Source organism: Pseudonaja textilis, chromosome 3 (genome assembly GCF_049901715.1).
Source record: "Pseudonaja textilis isolate UNSWEBS1 chromosome 3, rPseTex1.2, whole genome shotgun sequence".
In the NCBI taxonomy this organism is placed as follows: Eukaryota; Metazoa; Chordata; class Lepidosauria; order Squamata; family Elapidae; genus Pseudonaja; species Pseudonaja textilis.
In genome coordinates, this window is record NC_141992.1 from 104,185,287 (window position 1) to 104,206,209 (window position 20,923).

Genomic DNA, 20,923 nt, shown 5'->3' on the forward strand with positions numbered 1-20,923 from the left:
GACACCACGCAACAGAATGCCATTCAAAAACCCCTGCGAGAAAGTCAGACCACCCATCGGGGGGAAATCTGGAACATCCAGCCCTCGAGGAAAGGAGACTGGCCTGAGAAGCCGAGTAGCTGTGGGATTCCAATCCCCCCCAACCCAAAGGAAGAATCCCCAACACTCCAAGGGGACCTGAGCCAGTCCAAAAGTGATCTGGAAGATGACCTGCTGGTAAGCAACCCAACTGAACCAATCACTCTACCCCTGAGACTGTTTATCTCAAGCCGAGGGAAGGGGGAGGAAATTGCAGCATTGCTGGATTCAGGATGCACCTGATGCCCTTCCAGAGAAATTGGGAATCCAACTGTTGTTGATTGAATGGGAAAAGTTCTGTAGTCTGACAACCCTGTAGATAGATTTAGTTTTCCTAGCACTAGGGTAATAAATTTCCAACAAGGAAATCAAGAGTCTCTTTAGGAAGAAGTCTTTGCAGACCCAATGAATAAACAAAAACAAAGGAATCCAAAATTGCTGACTGACACCTGACTTCTATTTGATATTAGTAGCAGAATCTTTCTTCTGAAATCAAAACCAGCATTCCCAGTTGGGAAGTCATCATTCTGAGCCTCAGTTGTTCTTCAAATTTTGATAGGGCTAACCTTCTGGGTAATAGCATCCTGGTTACAGACTTTTCTGTCCACAGAAATCTAAATAGCCCCTGCTGCTTTGAGGTGTTTTATAATAACAATTATTTTTGGAGTTGGTTATAAGATAGGACACTGTATACATGTTTTAAACAACAGAATAGGAAGGGACCTTAGCAGTCTTCTAGTCCAACCCCATGATCAAGCAGGAGACTCTATATCATTCCAGGCAGTGGCTGTCCAGTCTCATCTTAAAAGCCTCTAAACCCACAACTCCTTAAGGCAAGCCCTTCCACTTTTTAACTGTTCTCACTGCTAGCTAATTTCTCCTTAATTCCAGGTTGCTTTTCTCCTTGATTAGTTTCCATCCATTGTTTCTTGTTTCATTGTTTCTTGTCCTGCCTTTTGGTGCTTTGGAAAACAGGTTGACCTATTTATTAAATCATACATACATACATACATACATACATACATACATACATACATATAGTGTGTGTGTGTGTGTGTGTGTGTGTGTGTGTGCATTATTACTATTTCCAGTACTTTATTTGACTGCTAACATTTATATTCATTACAATTGCACCTGTATATTCATGCCTCACACGATGACCAACGACTCCACAGAAAACTGGCCCACCAGTGACCCCAATAGAAACAATCCTACAACACAAAATGGAACAAAAGTAACTGAATGTGCGAAGAGGGCAAAAACATCTCTTGAAAATGATAGGCTGCACTGGACTCTAAACTTCTTTAGATTTCCTGGAACAATGATTTACCTGCAATTATCTATCCAACATGAAATCTACAAAGAATTTTGCTTAAAATCCCAGCATCTTCATTTTCGACTATCCTCATCACTGTCCCTCACTTTCTTGTTCCATTCCTCAAAACCATGCACATACATCCACTACCCATTGAGCATGCTCAGCTATTCTTGAGCAATTTTACAATTTTCTCTGATTGTGTGTCATTTTTAACTAAGATTTTCTGTAATTTTACAAACCTTGGGTTGCCTCAGTAAATATTCCTATAACCTTCCTTTTGTGCCAGGTGATACAGTTTTAGTTATATAAGCAATCCACTTACAATCTGCACACAGAATAAAATGTAGGAGATGCATCTGTTTTCTTTGAGATTAAGATTTTTTGTTATTCATCATCTAATTCAGAGATGATGAATAACCAAAAAAAGAGAGCTCATCTCAAAGTTGAGTTAGTAACTGCCTTGTAAATGGAGCGATGATGGGAAACAAATATAGGCTGAAAAGAAAAATGAATGTTATTGATCTCCAAATAGTTTGCCGATTGTCCCAATAATTTTCCCTGAAATTTGAACCCAGGCTTTAGCTGATACAACTATTCATGATCCTACAAATACAGAATTAGAACTAGGATGCAAACATGGCATTTCTTGATATGGAAAGCTAGAGCTGAAGCACTACATAAGATCAGATATATCTTCATGATATCCCACTCTCATTTACTTACTTTACTTTCATAAGTGCTGTGGAACAGAAAGCATGGATTTTATGGGCACTATCAAGAGCATTTGTGCTTTCATCTGCTTGCTTGTCACCAGGAAGACCAAAGATGCAAAGAAAAGTGCAGCCCTTTTTGGGAAGGAGAAAACAGTACATCAGATAAGTCTGTTCCAAAGTATAGGTAAAAACAATTCATAAAAAGTATTTACTTATTTAGTGTTGCATGCTGTTTCTCAAATCAAGGTATGCTATCCTATAGTTGTCTAAGTAAAATTATAATATATCACTGTAAATTAATTATTTAAGTGTTAATTAAATTAATTGTCATTAATGATAACTGCTTGCAAATCCCATGATTTTGGATTCAAAGAACAGATAGAATTGCAGAAACATCCCATTAAAAAAAGGGTGGAGATATCTGCTTTTATATTAACAACCAATGGTATAAAAATGTCACTATGCTAAATAAATTTTGTGATGTGGACTTACTCTATTCATCACTTGCATACTCTAATATTCACAACCTCCCCCCAAGAGCTTTCTTCATTCATCCTAGGTGGCATCTACATACCACCCCAAGCTTGCATAAATAAGGCATTGCAAACCTTAATTGACCAAATCCTGTGGGCTGAACAGAGATATCCAGACTCTCTACTCATTGTATTTAGGAGATTTTAACAGTGCTAACCTAAGCCAGGAGTTGCCAAGATACATTCAGCATGTCAACTGTCTCACCAGTGGCAAGAATATTTTAGACCACTGCTACTCAACATACCAAGAATGGCTGTGGAACACTCTGATCACTGTATGATTCACATTGTACTTACTTATATACAAAGATTTAAAATCATAAAACCAATAGCTAAAACAGTAAAGTTTTAGAGTGAAGAGGCAAAGTTAAAGTTATAGGCTTGCCTGAACAACCCAGACTGAAATGTTTTTGAAGTTGCTTCAGGGGACTTGGATGAACTCACTGATACTATTTGACATCATATGTTAGCTTTTGTGACGACTTATGTGTACTGACCCCCAAACCTTAACATCTACAATAATAATGAACCTTGGTTCACAGCTAAGTTCAAACATCTATGCCATAGCAAAGAAGTCTATGGGAAGTGAAATAGAATACTGTACAATCAGGCCAGGAATGTATTACAAGGGAGTTCAGGGCAGCAAAGAGAAGCTACTCTGAAAAGCTGAGGAATCAGCTCTCCACAAATGAACCAGCTAATGTATGGAAATTGCACTACATCTTACAACAAGTTCTTACAAGAACTATGCAAAAGTTCTTTTTGTAGGCTTCAGCTCAGCATTCAACACAATCATTCTTGAAATTCTCTTATCTAAATTGACTCAGATAGCTGTGCCTAGATACATTATAAGCTTTCTAATGAATAGGAAGCAGTAGGTGAAGTTAAGGAAAACCATATTGATTACCCATTCAATTAGCACAGGAGCCACCCAGGGCTGTGTGCTTTCTCCATTACTCTTCTCTCTCTCTCCCAATGACTGCATCTCAAAAGATCCTTTTGTTAAAGTCCTGAAGTTTGCAAATGACACAACAGCCATTGGTCTCATTTGAAATGTGTATAGTCTACATATAGATAGGAGGTAGATCAACTGTCCCTGTGGTGCAGCCAGAACAATCTGGAGTTGAATACACTTAAAACTGTAGAAATAATAGGTTTTAAAAGAAGCTGTCCTATTCTGCTACCTCTTACAATATTAGACAACACAGATCCAACAATATAGACAGGGGTGGGATGCAAATATTTTTACTACTGGTTCTGTGGGCATGGCTAGGTGGGAGGTGTTGAGGTATTCCCCATTAGGAGAAATGAGTGCACTCAGGCAAACATAGTGAATAACACACAACCAGTACACAGATACACTGAATAGTAAAATGTAAGTTTTACTTCCAGTAAATGGGTAAACAAAGTCCAACAAACAGTCCAAATCATATATGGTTAAAGCAGTTAGTATTCAAAACAATCAGTCCAGGGATAATCCAAAAATGAAGTTCTTTTCTTTACCAGTATCATAAACAAAGTTCAGTAAACGGAGTTTGCAAACAGTGGCAAGACTCACAGCAATCCAAGTAGAATGATATTCAGGCAAAAGGCAAAAAGGAAATGCAAAAGAGAACAAACCAGTTTTCTGGCTCCATCTTATGGCTATTGGAGGAACCTCAGCCAATCACAATTACAGCATTTTCTTAAAGATACAACAGTATTAAATGACTATCCTGTTTTATATATTGCCAACCCAACTGTTAGGTGACTATCATTGCTAACAGGAGTGGCTAGATGGGTATGTTCATGTGACTGAGTGGTCATGGCTTCTTTTTTTTTTGCAGCACCCTCCACTCCACTTTTGGGGAGGGGCTCCTGGGCCTCGGGAAAGCCTCCTAGGAGGCTGTTTTTGCAGTAAGACGGTGAGGAGGATACCAGCACAACTGATCATCAGAAGAGCTGATCATCGGGAGGAAAAAAAAGAAATACCATAAGGAGTGATGGGGTGGGGCAGGGTGGGTGGGGGAGAATGCAGTCAACAATGTTGCATATGTGCACGATGTCGTGCAGGCGCAATAAGGACTGACTGGGTGGGGATGGGCGGGCCCAGCCAGGGGCATGATTTGCTGATTCTCCAAACTGAGCAGTATAGGAACAACCAGTTCTACTGACCCAGTCCAAATCAGTAGAATCCCACTCCTGAATTGAGATCTTCAAGTTTCTAGGTTCTATTATCTCCAAGGACTTGAAATGGACACCTAATATTAGAATAATCATTAAAAAGGCACAATACAGCATGTTTTCCTGTGTCAACTCAGAAAGTTCAGATTGCTCAAGGATCTGCTGATACAGTTTCACAAATAAATTGCTGAATCTGTCATTTGTAGCTCAGTAACTGTATGGTTTGAGAGAGCAACCAAACAGGACAGGTACAGAATTTAATGGATAGTTAGGACTGCAAAAAACAATTACAACCAGCCTGTCTCCCATTGAGGATCTGTCTGCTGCACAAACTAGTAAGAAGGCTAAGAAAATATCTACAGACCTCTCACATCCTGGACATAATCTATTTCAAATTCTCCCCTCAAGACGTTACTATAAAGCATTGCATGCCAAAACAACTGGACACAAAGATAGTTTTTCCCCCTGTACCATCACTCTGCTGAACACTTAATTCCCACAGCACTGTCTCATTTCTCATCTTCTCATCTTTCCTACTATCTTCTACTTGTTGTCTTATGATTTATCATTTTTTTTGTTTCAAGTTTTTTTTTTTTTTTTACAATATATCCATATCAATGTGTGAACAGTGTGACACCAGGGTGTCATATATTTTAGTACTGATAAAAATAGTGATATTAATCTTATTTGTTATATTCCTGAAGCTTGTGTAGTTCTAGTGTTAATACAAATATTTGTATTAAATTATAGACTTTCATTATTTAATTATTCAATGTTTCAATATGTTATTCCTATGCCAATCACAATATTGTTTAAATATACATAGTAATACCATCATTCAATTTCTAATCTTCCCTTATTATTACTTTTATCTTATTATATAAAAATGTGTATACTAATATTGCCCCTCTGTCTTATCTTTATCCTTGTTCTAACTTTTAATCATGTCACCATTATATTTAAGAACAAATCCTTTCTATCTGTCATCTCTCGTTTGCTTTAAAGCTTTAATTGTTCACTTTTTAACTTGCCTCCCACATTCCTCTCTTCCATCTTTATCCCTATCTGCATCTATGTCTTGACTATTCATTTTAAACATTTCTCCCACCTCTACCCTTTTCCATTGTCTAGTTTCCAAAATAGCTACCCATGCCCCATCTCTCTTTCAAAAATGTCTTCCTGCATCTCTGGTTCCCTTTAAAAATCTCTTAAAATATTTTCCCCTTGGTTTATTTCATCAGTCATTATTGTTTTTGTTATTGTCTCCTTTTTGTTGTCTTGTTTTGTTTGCTGGCTAATCTATTCTGCTTTTTCGTCTGCTCTTTCAATTGGCTCCTCCTTTTCCTGGGCGTCTTGATCACTCATTGTCTTTTGTATAATATTTCCCAGTTTTCATCCATGCCATGCATTAAGTTCTTAATCTCCTTGTGGTTTCTTATCAGAATGTCCTTGATGTTTTAGAACATAGATGCCATTTCTTCCCACGTTCCACTCATTTCCTCCTAATGGAGCATCTTGTCTTGTTTTAAAAAGTCCTATCAGGGGTCTATTTAATGAAAACATCTTCCTTATTCTCATATTTAAATCTTCAGTAGTCACATCGTAGGTGCATAAAACATATCCTTGTCAGAATTTTCTAGGATTTAAGAATATGTTATACTTTCCTTTTGTCAACAGATGGCAGTCTCAGTTTAGGTTTTACTGTTAACCAGTTTTAATCACATAATAAGTCAAAATCCAGTAATCCAAAAACCATATATTCAAGTCACTCCCCAAAAGATTCAATGTTCACATTTTTTGTATTCTACAGTTAATCTATCTGTTCTTTTAGATAATCCCAAAAGCTTTCCAGAACCTCCTTAAATCCCCTTTATGTGTTCAATCTTGTATCAGGGGTCTATTTAATGAAAACATCTTCCTTATTCTCATATTTAAATCTTCAGTAGTCACATCGTAGGTGCATAAAACATATCCTTGTCAGAATTTTCCAGGATTTAAGAATATGTTATACTTTCCTTTCATCAACAGATGGCACTCTCAGTTTAGGTTTTAATGTTAACCAGTTTTAATCACATAATAAGTCAAAATATAGAAACAAAGTTAGTTTTTAGGTAGATAGTTCCAGTATTTTTAAAATGCCTTTCCAGAACAATGCCTGCTCAGTTTAAAAGTCCAATTTTCTGTATTTTTAAAAGTTTTTTTCTTTTACTATTTTCCCCTTAATTCTTTTCTTTCAATTCTGAAGTTTTTCTCAAAGTGCTTAGTCACTGCTTTAGCAAATAATTATGAGCCTCTCTTTTCCTGGATTTTTCCTCCTGGGGGTTAGGTTTTAAATAAGAAAGAATCCTCTCATCCAGTTCCAGGCACAGTTCACTAACTCTGCTCCAGCACGAGTCTTAGGTGTTCCTCAGCTGCCCCAGCTTTGTGGCAGCCATATTTAGGATGCCTCTTCTTCTCATCATGGCTAAGAGGGAAAATAACCCTGGAGTCCAGCAGGAGAGTTGCAACTCTCCGTGGTCTCACATGGTACCCTTCTTTGCTTTGCTGCCCCTACAGGGTGACTTTGGCTCCTTTTGGAGCCCACCAACAGGGAGAACTGGGCACGGGAGCACGGAGACATGCTCCTCGTATCCGATCTTGCTGCAATGTCAATCAGAAGTTCTGATTTATCAATTGTTTGTAACTTATGATTAATTATTATAACAAAGATTTATGATATCTGAGCTATTACTTGCTGTTTGTATGTACAATATGAGTTTAGGCACTGGAGAAAAATTCCTTGTGTGTCACACTTGAGCCATAAAGAATTCTATCCTGTTCTGTTCTGTTCTGTTCTGTTCTATTCTACTCTACTCTATTCTACTCCATTCCACTCCACTCCACCCCACCCCACCCCACTCCCACTCCACTCTATTTAATACATATATTGAAAAACATAATAAAAGAACAGTTGAACAATATAAACAATATAAATCAAGAATAGCAACTAATAAAACAAAGCATATTTATGTGCATATGCTTTCCAAATTATCAGTTAGTTTTATTGAAAATTCATTGTTTTGCTCTGTTGATACATGACAGAACCTATTGATACAATACCTCTATAGGACACTTACTTTGTCAAACATGAAGACTTTATTAATGTTACCACTAAGGGGCAATATTGTTCCAGAGATCATAGCATTGGCATCTTGGATAGCCTTACACACATGGTGCGTATTGGCATTTTCTTCAAACTGCATATTCACAAAAACAATGGTAACAGGACGTAGCTCTGACAAATACTCTAGTGGCTGGTTATCATCTATCTAGAAAATAGTAAAAGAACATTAACTTTTTATAGGCACTTGCAAAGAATAAAACTATATTCAAGTATCCTAACCTAAACTGAAAGTTAGCAATTTTCATAATATAGAAGTACTTTTAAAAATGGATTTCAAAGTGAACATTTTATCACCAGATTATCCTAATTTTTCTTACAACTATCTTCTACACTAATTAATGAAAAAAATAATTTTTTAATTTTAAAAGCAAGAAAAAATATTTTATTATTAAAAAGAAAAAATAAATCATATAAGGTACCATTCTCTAATTTATATATAGCAGCGGTCTCCAAACTTGGTAACTTTAAGACTTATGGAGTTCAACACCCAGATTTCCCCAGACAGCATCGCTGGCTGAGGAATTCTGGATGTTGAAGTCCACAAGTCCTAAAGTTGCCAAGTTTGGAGACCCCTGATCTATAGTTTCATCTGATTCTTAGTTTTAGGTTTTAGATTAGAATACCATTAGTCTTTAATAATACCAACAAATTTAACTGTACCAAACTCCTTGTGATTTTGCAGCAAAAGCTATTCTGAAGATTATTATTCAACATCCTATTAATTAATGAGTGCAACCATTTTGTTCATGAATACATTTTTATGTATTTAATCAACACTCAGGAATTTACTTCAGTTTGATACTACAAATTTGTAAAAATGTCAAATAAATATTTTAGATAGATAGATAGATAGATAGATAGATAGATAGATAGATATAGATATGTACACTAAATATGTGTATTAGTCTTTGTTTAATATAATCAAATATTAATTATGCTAAAAATCCAACACAATTATATTTAATAAATATTTTTCTACTAGTGTTTTTCAGTCGATATATCTGAATATAGAAAATTGGCTATCATCATCTAATGTTCTAGACAGCTTAAATCAGATGTGTCCAACTTTTTGGCTTGATTTAATTTAAGGAATGTGTTTTAAATCAAATTTGCAGATAAACAATTTATTGAAGTCACAGACATAAATTAAAGAAAAATGTAAGGCGGTTAACTATATTGCAAAGGGAAATGTTAACTAAAATAATTTTCTAAAACTGTATCAACCATTTGGCACTGAATTAGATTAGTATATCCCATAGTTTTCAAAAACAAGCATTAAGATAGCTGCTTAGCTTAATACATCTGTTTTATATTTTTAAAGAGAAAGAGAAGGGTGAGGGGGAAAACAGATTCAAATCAAAATCAAATCCTTCCTTATTTATATATTCTTTGGTCACTGCCAATTTTAGTGTACCAGTGAAGGTGCTGGCCTAGACACCAGAGACTGTGAGCTCAAATCCCATTGACATGAAAGCCACCAGGGACTTTAACAGTTTAACAGAGTTGGAAGGGACCTTGTAGGTCATCTAGTCCAACCCCCTGCCCAAGCAGGAGACCCTAAACAATTTTTGACAGATGGTAGTCCAGTCTCTTCTTGAAAGCTTCCAGTGATGAAGCGCCAACAATTTTAGAAGGCAACTTCTGTTCCATCGGTTGATGGTTCTCACTGTCAGAAAATTTCTCCTTATTTCCAGGTTGAATCTCTCCTTATTCAGTTTCCATCCATTATTCCTTGTCTGGCCTACAGGTGCTTTGGAAAATAGCTTGACACCCCCCCCTTCTCTGTGGCAGCCCGTCAAATATTGAAACACTGCTATCATGTCCCCCTTGGTCCTTCTCTTCACTAGTCTAGCCATGTACTTGCAACCGTTCAGCTCCAGGATGCATTAGGAGCATCTCTCATTGCCATAACCTCAAAGCTCAATAGGCAAGGTGAAGACTCAGCATTGGTAAGGCTTAGTGCTGAATCAAGCTAGCTCCTCACCTTTGGTGCCATTTATGAGAAAAGCCCAGAATTGACCAATTTATTCAGAAAGAACATAAGAAGACAAAAGTTAGCATTAAATGCAAAGCTGGCAACATAATATATCAGTAGCACTTAGTCATATACTACTTTATAGTGCTTTACAGCAAGGATCCCCAATCCGTGGGCCATGGGCCATTATCGGTCCATGACCTATTTGCAACTGGACCAGGTCATACAAGTGCTCAGGGCCTTACGTATGCGAGCATCACACGCATTTGAAATCTCACTTGCTAGAGCGTCGTGGGAGCTCAGGCCCCACTCATGTTACTAATGGGTGCTTGTGTGTACATGCCCCTCCCATAAAACCACCCCATCATTCTCCCCTCTTCCACCCTGCTCTGGGCCCAGCCCAACCCACCTCACAGGGTGGTGGTTGTGGCAAAACTAAAATGCAGGAATATTAAGTATGTTCACCACTTTGAGATGGATAGATAGATAGATAGATAGATAGATAGATAGATAGATAGATAGATAGAATTCTTTATTGGCCAAGTGTGATTAGACACACAAGGAATTTGTCTTGGTGCAAATGCTTTTAGTATACATAAAAGAAAAGATACATTTGTCAAGAGTCAAGAATATAAGGTACAGCACTTAATAATAGTCATAGGGTACAATAAACAATCACATCATACTAGGAAACAGTCATAGATATAGTGAATCACAGATTCACACAGAGATCTACCTTTCTGCAATCTGCTGCCTGAGTCTGCACTGAAAAATAGAAGCTTCAGTCTTAAGGAAGGTTCAGCTCTGCTCTCAAGCCATTCCTCCCCCTCCCCACAACCCCCTGAATACCTACCACCCCTGACTGGGCCTCTCAGGGAAGCCTCCTGGGCAAAGGCAAAGCAATACAACAGCAATTTAGATTAGCTAGAAAGCAAGAAATCCAACAAGTTCCTGCTTTCTAGCTAATCTAAATCTCCTGGCACAGCTGATAGTCAAAACAGCTGATTGTTGGAGGGAGGAAAAATAGCAACTTACCAAAAATTAGGCAAAGGCACAAGCAAGCAAGTTGGATGGCACACATGCCAGGTAAAGAGTGACTGGGTGGGGAGGGGAGGGGCAGGGGCAGCCAGTGGCATGATTTGCCAGTTCTCCAAACTGCGTAGAATTGTAACAACTGGTTCAATAGAACCAGTCCAACTAGGTAGAATCCGACCCCTGCTTGGGCAGGAGTTTGCACTAAAAGACCTCCAAGGTCCCTTCCAGCCCTATGATTTTATGAACTTTTAAGAGATAAAAGGAGATAAAACTAGAGATAAAACTAGCATCAATCTACATTATCTGAATCTCTATCACACAACTTTCAGGAGTCATTGGAAACATGTTGGATACTTAGCATAGTCCCAAAGGAGTGGCCTTTCATTATTTCAGGTTTAACCCATTTATGTACATAATCATAACAGAATAGAGATGGAAAGTGGAACAGCAGGTGATTCTTCTTCTAGTGCTTCTACATTAGGAAACAATTGGGCAGAGAGAGACCATTGTGTAACGGAGAGTAATTTTTAAGGCCTTTCAGTATCTTTATGAATTGGCATTCTGGGAAAAAAATAAATACATAATGGGAAAACTCAGTTTGAACACTTCCAGGAATATTGATGAAGAAGGTTTGCAAGGAAATCGTAAACATGAAATCCTTATCTCCCAACCTCATGTTCTTTTTCAGAATATCCAGAGTAAATGGTCAACTCCTCATAATAAGGAAACATTCAATTAAAAAAAATCACAGAGAATAATAATACCATTCCTGTAGTAGCATTTCCTCTGTAGAAAGTGTTACATTAATTATATTCATATGACATTGCTGGTAACTAAGCATTTGCTGAAGTACCTTCTTCAGGACATTCTTCATCACATATTTTCGCAGGCGTTTTTCAAGTTCTTCATCTGGACCCAATATAGAGGCTGTTCTCAAAATCTCTGGCAAGGAAAGATGGGAGGGGGGGAACTGACACTGTGAGACTCTTGATGAAACACAACATTGGTATATTTATGTGTTGTTGAATTGGTGCACACTATGCTTTTCCGCTAATGTTCAGAGGGGCAGGGATGTGATTCTGGCATCGTATGTGAATGTCTGTGTTTGTGAATATGTGTGAGTGTGCAGTGGTGGGATTCAAATCATTTAACAGCCAGTTCTCTGCCCTAATGACCAGCTGGGTAGATGTGAGTGGGTGATCATGTGACTGGGTGAGTAACTCAATGTCACTGTGGGTAAAAATGATGAGAGGGACTTCTCCACTCCTTGAAATTCCCCTTTCTTAGAGGCATATATCAAAATAGGGGCCCCCCAGTTGGAAAACCTAGAACCATCCTAACTAAGTGCCTTTTATCCAGAGATCTCCCTAAGCCAGATCTATGTATTATACTCAAATTAACTAACTAGCTGGGAGAGAGTGATGGGCACTGTAGTCAGATACCACTGGAGAGCATGCCATTGGGGACAGACCACTAGAACTGGCTGGGTTCCTAACTGCAGCCAGGCTGATATGCAACAGCTCCAGCTTTATGTTTCTATTGTTAGGCTAAGCTCAAAAAAGGTTGGGAAACCAGCCATTTTGGCTTTGAGGGCTGCACCACCCTGCAATCTGGCTGCTTTGAGGATCACAAGCTAATATGTCTGCATCCCTTGCGCACTTCTCCCCTTTTGCGCAAATAAATTAAAACTGATTTTGCACCCCAGGACGCCACCAAACTCTCTCAGGTGAAAGTCCCCCAGGGATTGCAATGCAGGCAGAATATGGATGGGGAGGAGAGGAAGCAGACTTCAGCTGCTTCCAACCTTGCAAGAGGAAACTGGCCGCTCCACTCCACTCCCCTCTCCATCCCACTTCTTGCCCCTTCCATCTCTCCCATAAACTGGGGATCAGTGAGAGAGAGAGACTCTCCTGAGCTGTACATCTTCCATATCCAGCTCGCCTCCCCGGCCTGTGTATTTTTCCACAAGGCTTTCCCACCACTTCCTGTTCTGGCTATTTCCCTTTGGCTAATGCCCAGTGAGGGTGGAGTTGCAGAGAGCAACTGTCAGAGAGAGGCAGTGAGGCGGGGTATCTGAGCGATGTTCCTGCTCTGAAAACCTTCCATTACCCTTCTCCAGTGTAAAGATCGGGGCCTTTTTACTCCTTCCTAGACTGAGGAGATGCTCTGCGCGCAGGTTGCCTTTGGCCTTACCTTCTGAGCGCAACCCTTACCTCTGCAGGCAGCCATGGTGAGCAGAATGGTGCAAGCCCTGCTGGCTGGAAAGTAAGACCAATGGTAGGAAGGAAGACCTGCTCTAGGCCCACCACACTTGGTCAAAGGGTATGGGCCACCTCAGGGGGAGATAGCTTGGCTTGGCCACCTTTTGGGCTCAGCTCTCAGCTTCCACGGGCCTCAGGGCAGCTGCTGCCTGCTCACCTTCACCTCCACCTCAGGTCCTACATCCAGCCACGATGGGGGGATGGACCACTTCTGAGCCAGCTCAGTCAGTGGGTGGGCGAGCAAGCAATCCTTGGGGGAGAGTGCCACACTGGGGCCAAATCCACTCCAATACGGTGAGGTACTCACATGCAGCCCCGGGACATCTGTCCACCAAACAGCCAGAGCACTGGGTGCTCTGCTGGGTGCTGTCTCTGTTGTAGTTTGAGCAATGAGAGGCTAGACCAGGGCATGGATGCAACAATACTTTATTAAGGTAATAAAGGACTGAACGTGTTAGCCCCGCCTGGAGCAGGCTCACAGCGATCAGCGGCTGGCCGAACCCTGCAGCTGGCTTTTATAGCCGGCTGTCGAGGGAGGCCAGCCAATGAGGGGCAGCAAACGCCCCCGCAGCATGAACGGACCTGGGTGGGGACTTTGGCAAGTTCCAGGGACATAACACCCCTTCCCCCCAGATGCGAACACGCATAGTCATTTAAATAAGCGGGCGGTCTGTGCTGGCGCCCCGAGCATCGTAACTCCGGTGAGTTACCAAGTGTCTCAGAGTTCAAGGAAACCGGTAGGGTTGGTGATGGGGTGCAGCCTTGCTCTGAGGTTTGCACTGGTACCGGTGCAGTGCTTCTGGTCGGCGATGTTGTGGCCCCGTCTGCTGGTTCAGGTGGAGGACCCATCGGGCAGTCCCGGTCTACTGCCTGCTCCCTAGGTCCGGGCGGTGGTGGCGAAGAGCTTCTGGCATGGTCTTCGATGAGAGTTTGGTGAGGCACCTGGGGGTCGACCTGAGCCCACGATCTGGCACTGGCGAAGGTACCCTGTATCTTCCTTAGCTGGTCCAGGTGTCTTCTCCAGATGCGGCCGTCTTCCAGCTGGACTCGGTATGACCTGGGACCGGTGATGGCTACTTTCACCCCTGGAATCCAAAGTGGGTCTCCGGCATAGTTCCTTGCAAAGACATGTTCCTGCAAGACAAAATCTCTGACCCCCGTCATTGAAGCGAGAGGGGTGTCAGGGCAATAGTGAGGGTGGAGCCTATCCAACACAGTTCTTAGGCGTCTACCCATCAGAAGTTCAGCTGGGGATTTGTTGGTGACCATGCAAGGGGTTGAGTGTTGGCTTAGCAAGAAGCGGGAGAGTCTGTGATGCCAATCTTCTTTGCTGAATCTGGCTAATGCTTCTTTTGTGGATCTAACGGCTCTCTCTGCCAGTCCGTTGCTGGCAGGATGAAAGGGGGCCGTGAAGATGTGTCGGATGCCAAGATTGGTGGCAAAACGGCTAAATTCTGTTGAGGCAAACTGGGGGCCATTATCCGAAACTATGGTATCTGGTAGCCTGTGTGTTACGAATAGGCGGGTCAGAGCCTTGGTAACCGCTTGCATGGTGGTCGTGGATAGTTGGGCCACATCGATCCATTTAGAGTATGAATCTACGACCACCAAGAAGGTTTTGCCGTGTATTGGACCCGCTAAGTCAATGTGTAGCCTTGACCAAGGCGCGTTGGCGCTCTCCCACTTTGTGGGGGTGGTGACTGGAGGGGAAGGTCTGGATTCCTGACAGGGTTGGCAAGAGCTTACCCACTTGGCGATGTCGTCGCCCAAGCCAGGCCACCAGACGTAACTCCGAGCCAACGCCTTCATCCGGACGATGCCCGGGTGGCCCTCGTGTAGTGCCTCTAAGACTGGTGTGCGAAGTGAGGCCGGGTGACAACCCAGGTGCCCCACAACAGGCAGCCCTGTAAGCTAGATAGTTCCTGTTGACGGGTCTTAAAAGGTGTGAATTCGGCTGCGAGGTTAGAGCCCGGCCACCCCCTCCTCACCCAGTCCAGTACCTGGGCGATTGTTTTGTCCGTCTTGGATTTGGTGGCAATGTCGAGGGCGGTGACAGGAAGGTTGAGCTCGGTGACATCGAAGATGGCATGGACCGGGGCCGGGTCTTCAGCTGGAGCTGGCAGGGAGCAGCGGCTGAGGGCGTCTGCGTGGCTTAGCGTTTTTCCTGGGCGGTGGATGAGCTTGTACGAATAAGCCGCCAGGAACAAGGTCCACCTTGTCATTCTGGGAGACAACACTTGGGGAGTCTGCTTGTCTCCAGATAGAAGACCCAGGAGAGGCTTGTGATCCGTGATTAGTTCGAAGTTGTGGCCAAACAGGAATTCATGAAATTTCTTTACCGCGGCCACTGCGGCTAAAGCCTCCTTGTCGATTTGACTATAGTTACGCTCTGTTGCTGAGAGCGTTCTGGAAAAGAAAGCGATTGGTGCCTCGGAGCCGTTGGGTAGTCTATGGCTTAATACGGCTCCAATCCCAAAAGGGGATGCATCTGCGGCTAGTACCAATGGGAGGTGTGGGTCAAATTGAATAAGGACCGCGTCTGATGTGAGCAGTGATTTGACTGCGCGAAAAGCGGTGTCTTCCTTGTGTCCCCAGTGCCAAGGTGATTTTTTATCTAAGAGCCTGTGTAAGGGCTCTGCTACTGATGCTTTGTGAGGTAGGAATGATGCATAAAAGTTCAATAATCCCAAAAAGGCTTGTAGCTCGGCTTTAGTGGTTGGCGTGGGTGCCTCATGAATTGCCTTGACCTTGGATTCTAGGGGGTGAATGCCTGAGGCGTCAATTCTATAGCCCAGAAAGTCCACCTGTCTAGTGGCAATGGCACATTTCTCCCTTTTTAATTTGAGGCCATGCTGTCTGAACCTGTCTAACACTGCTCTGACTCTCTGGAAGAGTTGGGGCCTGTCCCTGGCCGAGACCAATATGTCATCGAAGTAGGGCACTACGCCTGGGAGGCCCTGAAGTATACGCTCCATGAGGGATTGGAAGATGCCTGGGGCAACACTTACGCCAAACTGGAGACGCCTGCACCGGAAGGCACCCCTGTGGGTCACAATGGTTTGCAGTTCGGCTGTTTGGTTGTCAACAGGGAACTGTTGATATGCTTGTGACATGTCCAATTTGGCAAAAATGTTGCCAGGCTCAAAGGTATGCAATAAATGTTGAATGACCGGGACTGGGTAAGCGCTAACTTGTAGAAAGCGGTTAATTGTTGTTTTGTAATCGGAACAAATTCTCAGGCTGCCATCCTTTTTAAGGGGTGTGACAATTGGCGTCTCCCATTTGGCGAAGTCTGTCGGCTCAATGACCCCTTGCTTTAATAATTTATCCAGCTCTGCGTCCAGTTTAGGCCGAATGGCGAATGGGACTCTACGAGGTTTCAGCCGGACTGGAACCGCTTGGGGGTCAACTGCAAATGAGATGGGGGTACCATTATAACACCCCAACTCATCGCTGAATACGTCTGCATAGTCAGTGAATAAGGAGTCAGTGTCAGAAGCTGAGACAGCATGGACTCCTGTTAACCCTAGGCCGAGGTAGGGGAACCAATCAAGCCCCAAGAGACTAGGGAGGTTGCCGTTAACTACCACTAGAGGCAGGTGGCCTTTGAAAGCTTTAAAATTAACAAGGAACTTGTCTTTGCCGAGTACTGGAATGTCCTTTCCCTGATAGTCCCTCAAGGTGATCTGGCACTTCTGGAGCTGGTTTCTGGATAGTCTGGGCTGGATTTTCTTGAGAGTGCTCCAAGAGATGATTGAGAGCGCTGACCCCGTGTCAACCTCCATACGACAAGGTTTACCTTCTAATAAAATGGAGAGTGTTATTTTGCTAATAGAGTGACAGGTGTGGTTAGCATGGTAGCAAGTGTGACAATTTAGTACTTGCCTTTGGGGCCCAGAATGGGAAAAGGAAGGAACCTTTTGTGCTGAGACTCTGGCGGACTCTGGCGATGTGGCCTTTTTTGTGGCAATTGTTGCAGATGGCACACTTGAATTTGCACGAAGCTCTCGAGTGAGGTCCGCCACAGGATAGGCACAGGATGATGTGTTTGGGTGCGCTGTTGCTTTCTTGCCTGGTTCCTGCCTGTTGTTGTTTGGCATGAGTGAGGCGGTGGATGTCTGTTTGATCGTTGGGATCATCTTCGTTGACTACCTCTTCTGAGTGAACGGTGGCACAGCTTTGTTTGGGAACGGGACCTTGAATTTCAGTGGCTGACTGGGTTGCCAGTTCTGCAGCCAAGGCTTCCTCGACGGCCTGGGAGAGGTTGAGGTCCTTCCTGGCAAGTAGTCGCCTTTGGAGGTGAAGGTCTTTGACCCCGCAGACGAGCTGGTCAAGGAGCATGTCATCTAAATAGTTCCCGAACCCGCAGTGGAGAGCTGCAGTCCTCAAGGCGGCCATATACTGGTTGACGGTTTCCTTTTCCGCTTGCTTCCTCATCCGGAAGGTGAAACGCCTCACGATCTGTGAGGGCCTGGGGGAGTAATGATTGGTGAGGATCTCCAGCAATTCTGCCCAGGGGACATTCTTTAACTCACGTGGAGCAACGAGTGCTGTGGCAGTATCAAAAACGATGGCTCCGCAATAACTGAGGAAGAATGACTTCTTTCTGTGCTCCCCAGCATCAGCCAGACCAATGGCATCGATGTAGTGGTTAAAATGATTTTTGTATGATTCCCACTTTTCTTCATCAGGCTTGAACGGTGGGAAGGCTGGGTTGGAGTTCATGTTGAGGCTTCTGCAGGTTACGCTGCTGTAAGATCTCTCTGGGACGACAAATGGCCCTTCGTGCTCTTGTCAGGCTAGTGACTTCAGCTCTTGAGAGGTTACACAGAATCTCTCTGTTCTCTCTGGGTTACGCTATGGCTCAGGCTGCAACGGTCGTTGGCAGCGTTATTTGAATTTCGCGCTCCTGGAGAGCGTAGGCGGTAGTGGCTGACCGCAGCTGACAGTGATTTGAATCTCGTGCCCTGTGCTGGCGTCAGAGACTCCCGGAATGGCAGCACCGCGCTGTATTCCGACTCGAATTCAAACGACAGCCGTTTGAATTCCGCGCTCTTTTTGGGTTGAGCGGCTGCGGCTCGCAGCGCTTCACTTTCCCTGTAGCTTGCTAACTGAGCGGCTACAGACGCTCTTCCTTTCGCTTTTGCTGACCGAGCTCTCCGGCGGCGCGGCTGCGGCTCAGCAATTGAGTGATTTCAGCTGTTGTGGATTGCCTCTGGTAGCCATCCCATCCTCGTCGCCAGTGTTGTAGTTTGAGCAATGAGAGGCTAGACCAGGGCATGGATGCAACAATACTTTATTAAGGTAATAAAGGACTGAACGTGTTAGCCCCGCCTGGAGCAGGCTCACAGCGATCAGCGGCTGGCCGAACCCTGCAGCTGGCTTTTATAGCCGGCTGTCGAGGGAGGCCAGCCAATGAGGGGCAGCAAATGCCCCCGCAGCATGAACGGACCTGGGTGGGGACTTTGGCAAGTTCCAGGGACATAACAGTCTCCACTGAGATCCACTGAGGTCTCCACTGAGATCTGAAGAGCAAGATGCTTGGCCAGTGAAGGTGTATGGAAATTCTGGAATCCCTCAAGGCTTTTGGTATGGATCAGATTGTCCAAGGCTTTGCTCCCCAGGGAGGGCTTCATGGAGAGTGTCTTTGGCCTTGTGGAAGCTGAGAGCAGGGCCCAAAAGGTGGACAAGGCTGTGTTTCCCCCCAAATGTGGCCCAGCTGAGCACAGCAGGCCCAGAGTGGATCTCTCTCCCCCACCATCGTCCTTACCTTCCAGCCCATGGGGCTCACAGTGCTCTGCTCACCATGGCTGCCTGCAAAGGTAAGGGCTGTGCTCAGCTGAAGGGCATGGGCTAGTGGGTGGGTGGGGGCTGGCTGGCAGAGAGGTGATGTGGGTGGCACAGTCTCATGGTCCCTGGCCACCCCCTTCCCACTGGCAGCCATGGTAGGTAAGGCCCGGCAGCTGCAGAGAGCCCGGACAGGGAGGGTGAGATGTGAGCTGTGAGCAGCGGCAGTTCAGCCTTGGCTTGACTTTCTCTCTGCCATACCCATGGGAGGAAGGGAAGGACAGGCGGGAGACAGCCAGTGGTGGGATCAGCTGGTTCACCAAACTGCAGAAAAGTTTAGCTACTGGTTCGGGTGAACTGGTGAGAACTGGCTGAATCCCACCACTCTGTGTGTGTGTGTGTGTGTGTGTGTGTGTGTAAGTTGTAGTAGCGGCATCATTTTCTGAGTAATTTTGATCTGAAAAGAGTTGTGAATCCTCTCATATTTTCAATTTAATATAGAAATCATATAGCAACCATAACAGTACAGTCACTTTTCACTGCCCCTTCTATGTATTCAAAACACATGTAAAAGAAGTTCCTGGTTAATTTTATAGTTGGTTAGTTGTACTTGGGAAATGGAAGCAGCATTCTATTGCCAAATGCATGTCTCGTATATTTAGTTACATAGATTTGTTCTTGATATAAAGAAAATGCTGTTATATTTTATTAATGAACAAAGCAATCTAAACTCTCTGATAAATTTTAGAATGAAACTTTCCTACATCATTGTAAGACTGAGATGTTATTTCAATTAGGTTAGAAAATCAACTGCAATGGAATAATAACAATAAATGAGCTGAGAAAACTCCAAACCTCAATGATCCTGAAGAACTCACCAAAACTGTCACAAATGTGATTCTGATTCAGATAGTCTGCACATCTGTCAAAGAATTCATCAGTATCAAAGTCAGGGACATTTCGAATGTATTTAACCTGGAGGTATATAAAATTATAGCTATTCAACAATGTTTTGTCAGCTATCTATAGTCAATGTCAATCATTTTTCTAACATGAGAAACCAAGAATATGGTGTTATGTAAATTATAGTAGCAATTTTATCAGCCTCTTAAACACAGGGATGATTTTTAATGCACATTTTTACTAGTGTGGTGAAATGTAGTGCAGATTCCCAGGAGGGTGGAATGGCATTCTGGAGACAGTGAAATTTAAATACTTTGGTTGGGAGGAAGAAAGTCATGTCAGCTGCTCCCTGCAGGTAGTCAGAATATATATTTAAGGATTCAAATATCTTTAAGGATTCAAATAGTTTGCTTGAATTTCCAAGATTTTGTCTGTTGGAATGTAGAATTTGTGCAACAACTACATTAGTATTCAGCCAGTAGATGGCACTGTTTGCAACTATTGTTATCCTCTATGTCAGGGGTGGGCAATTAATTTCTGTCGGGGGCCACATGGAAATTCAGATCTGTGTTCGAGGGCCGAACCAATTTTACTAAAGGCCATTATAAAGGGCCCATTATAAAATGCAGCAAATTATATATAAGAATATTATATATATATAATTTGCTGCATTTTATAATGGGCCCTTTATAATATATCTATAATATAGATATAAAAAATAACACCGCGGCTGCTCCTGCTACTACTTTCCACGCTTTCCAAACACGAGTCCCAGGAGACAACAAACAGCAAACCCGCGCTCAGGGGCATCCAAGCCCACCTAAAGCTAGGCCGCTGCTGGTGGAGCCTTGCCCTGCCTTGGTGCCCCGTTTCACGGCTCGGCGGTCCTGCTCGGGTAGCACTTTAAAAGCCCTCCTCCTCGCATACACGCCCAACGAGCCACTCACCACGACGGCGGCTCCCAGCACCCGAGCAACCTCCCAGCAACTTGTGG

General features: G+C 43.1%; 1 protein-coding gene across 1 annotated transcript in view; it reads right to left on the reverse strand.

The window, feature by feature from the left end:
- Positions 1-20,923, reverse strand: part of ADCY10 (adenylate cyclase 10) — a 199,667-nt gene that overhangs the window by 114,090 nt on the left and 64,654 nt on the right. Inside the window, 5 exon segments of the mRNA XM_087930379.1 lie at positions 1,213-1,289; positions 2,120-2,241; positions 7,922-8,113; positions 11,832-11,920; positions 19,905-20,001. Coding sequence (XP_087786505.1) covers positions 1,213-1,289; positions 2,120-2,241; positions 7,922-8,113; positions 11,832-11,920; positions 19,905-20,001 — 577 coding nt within the window.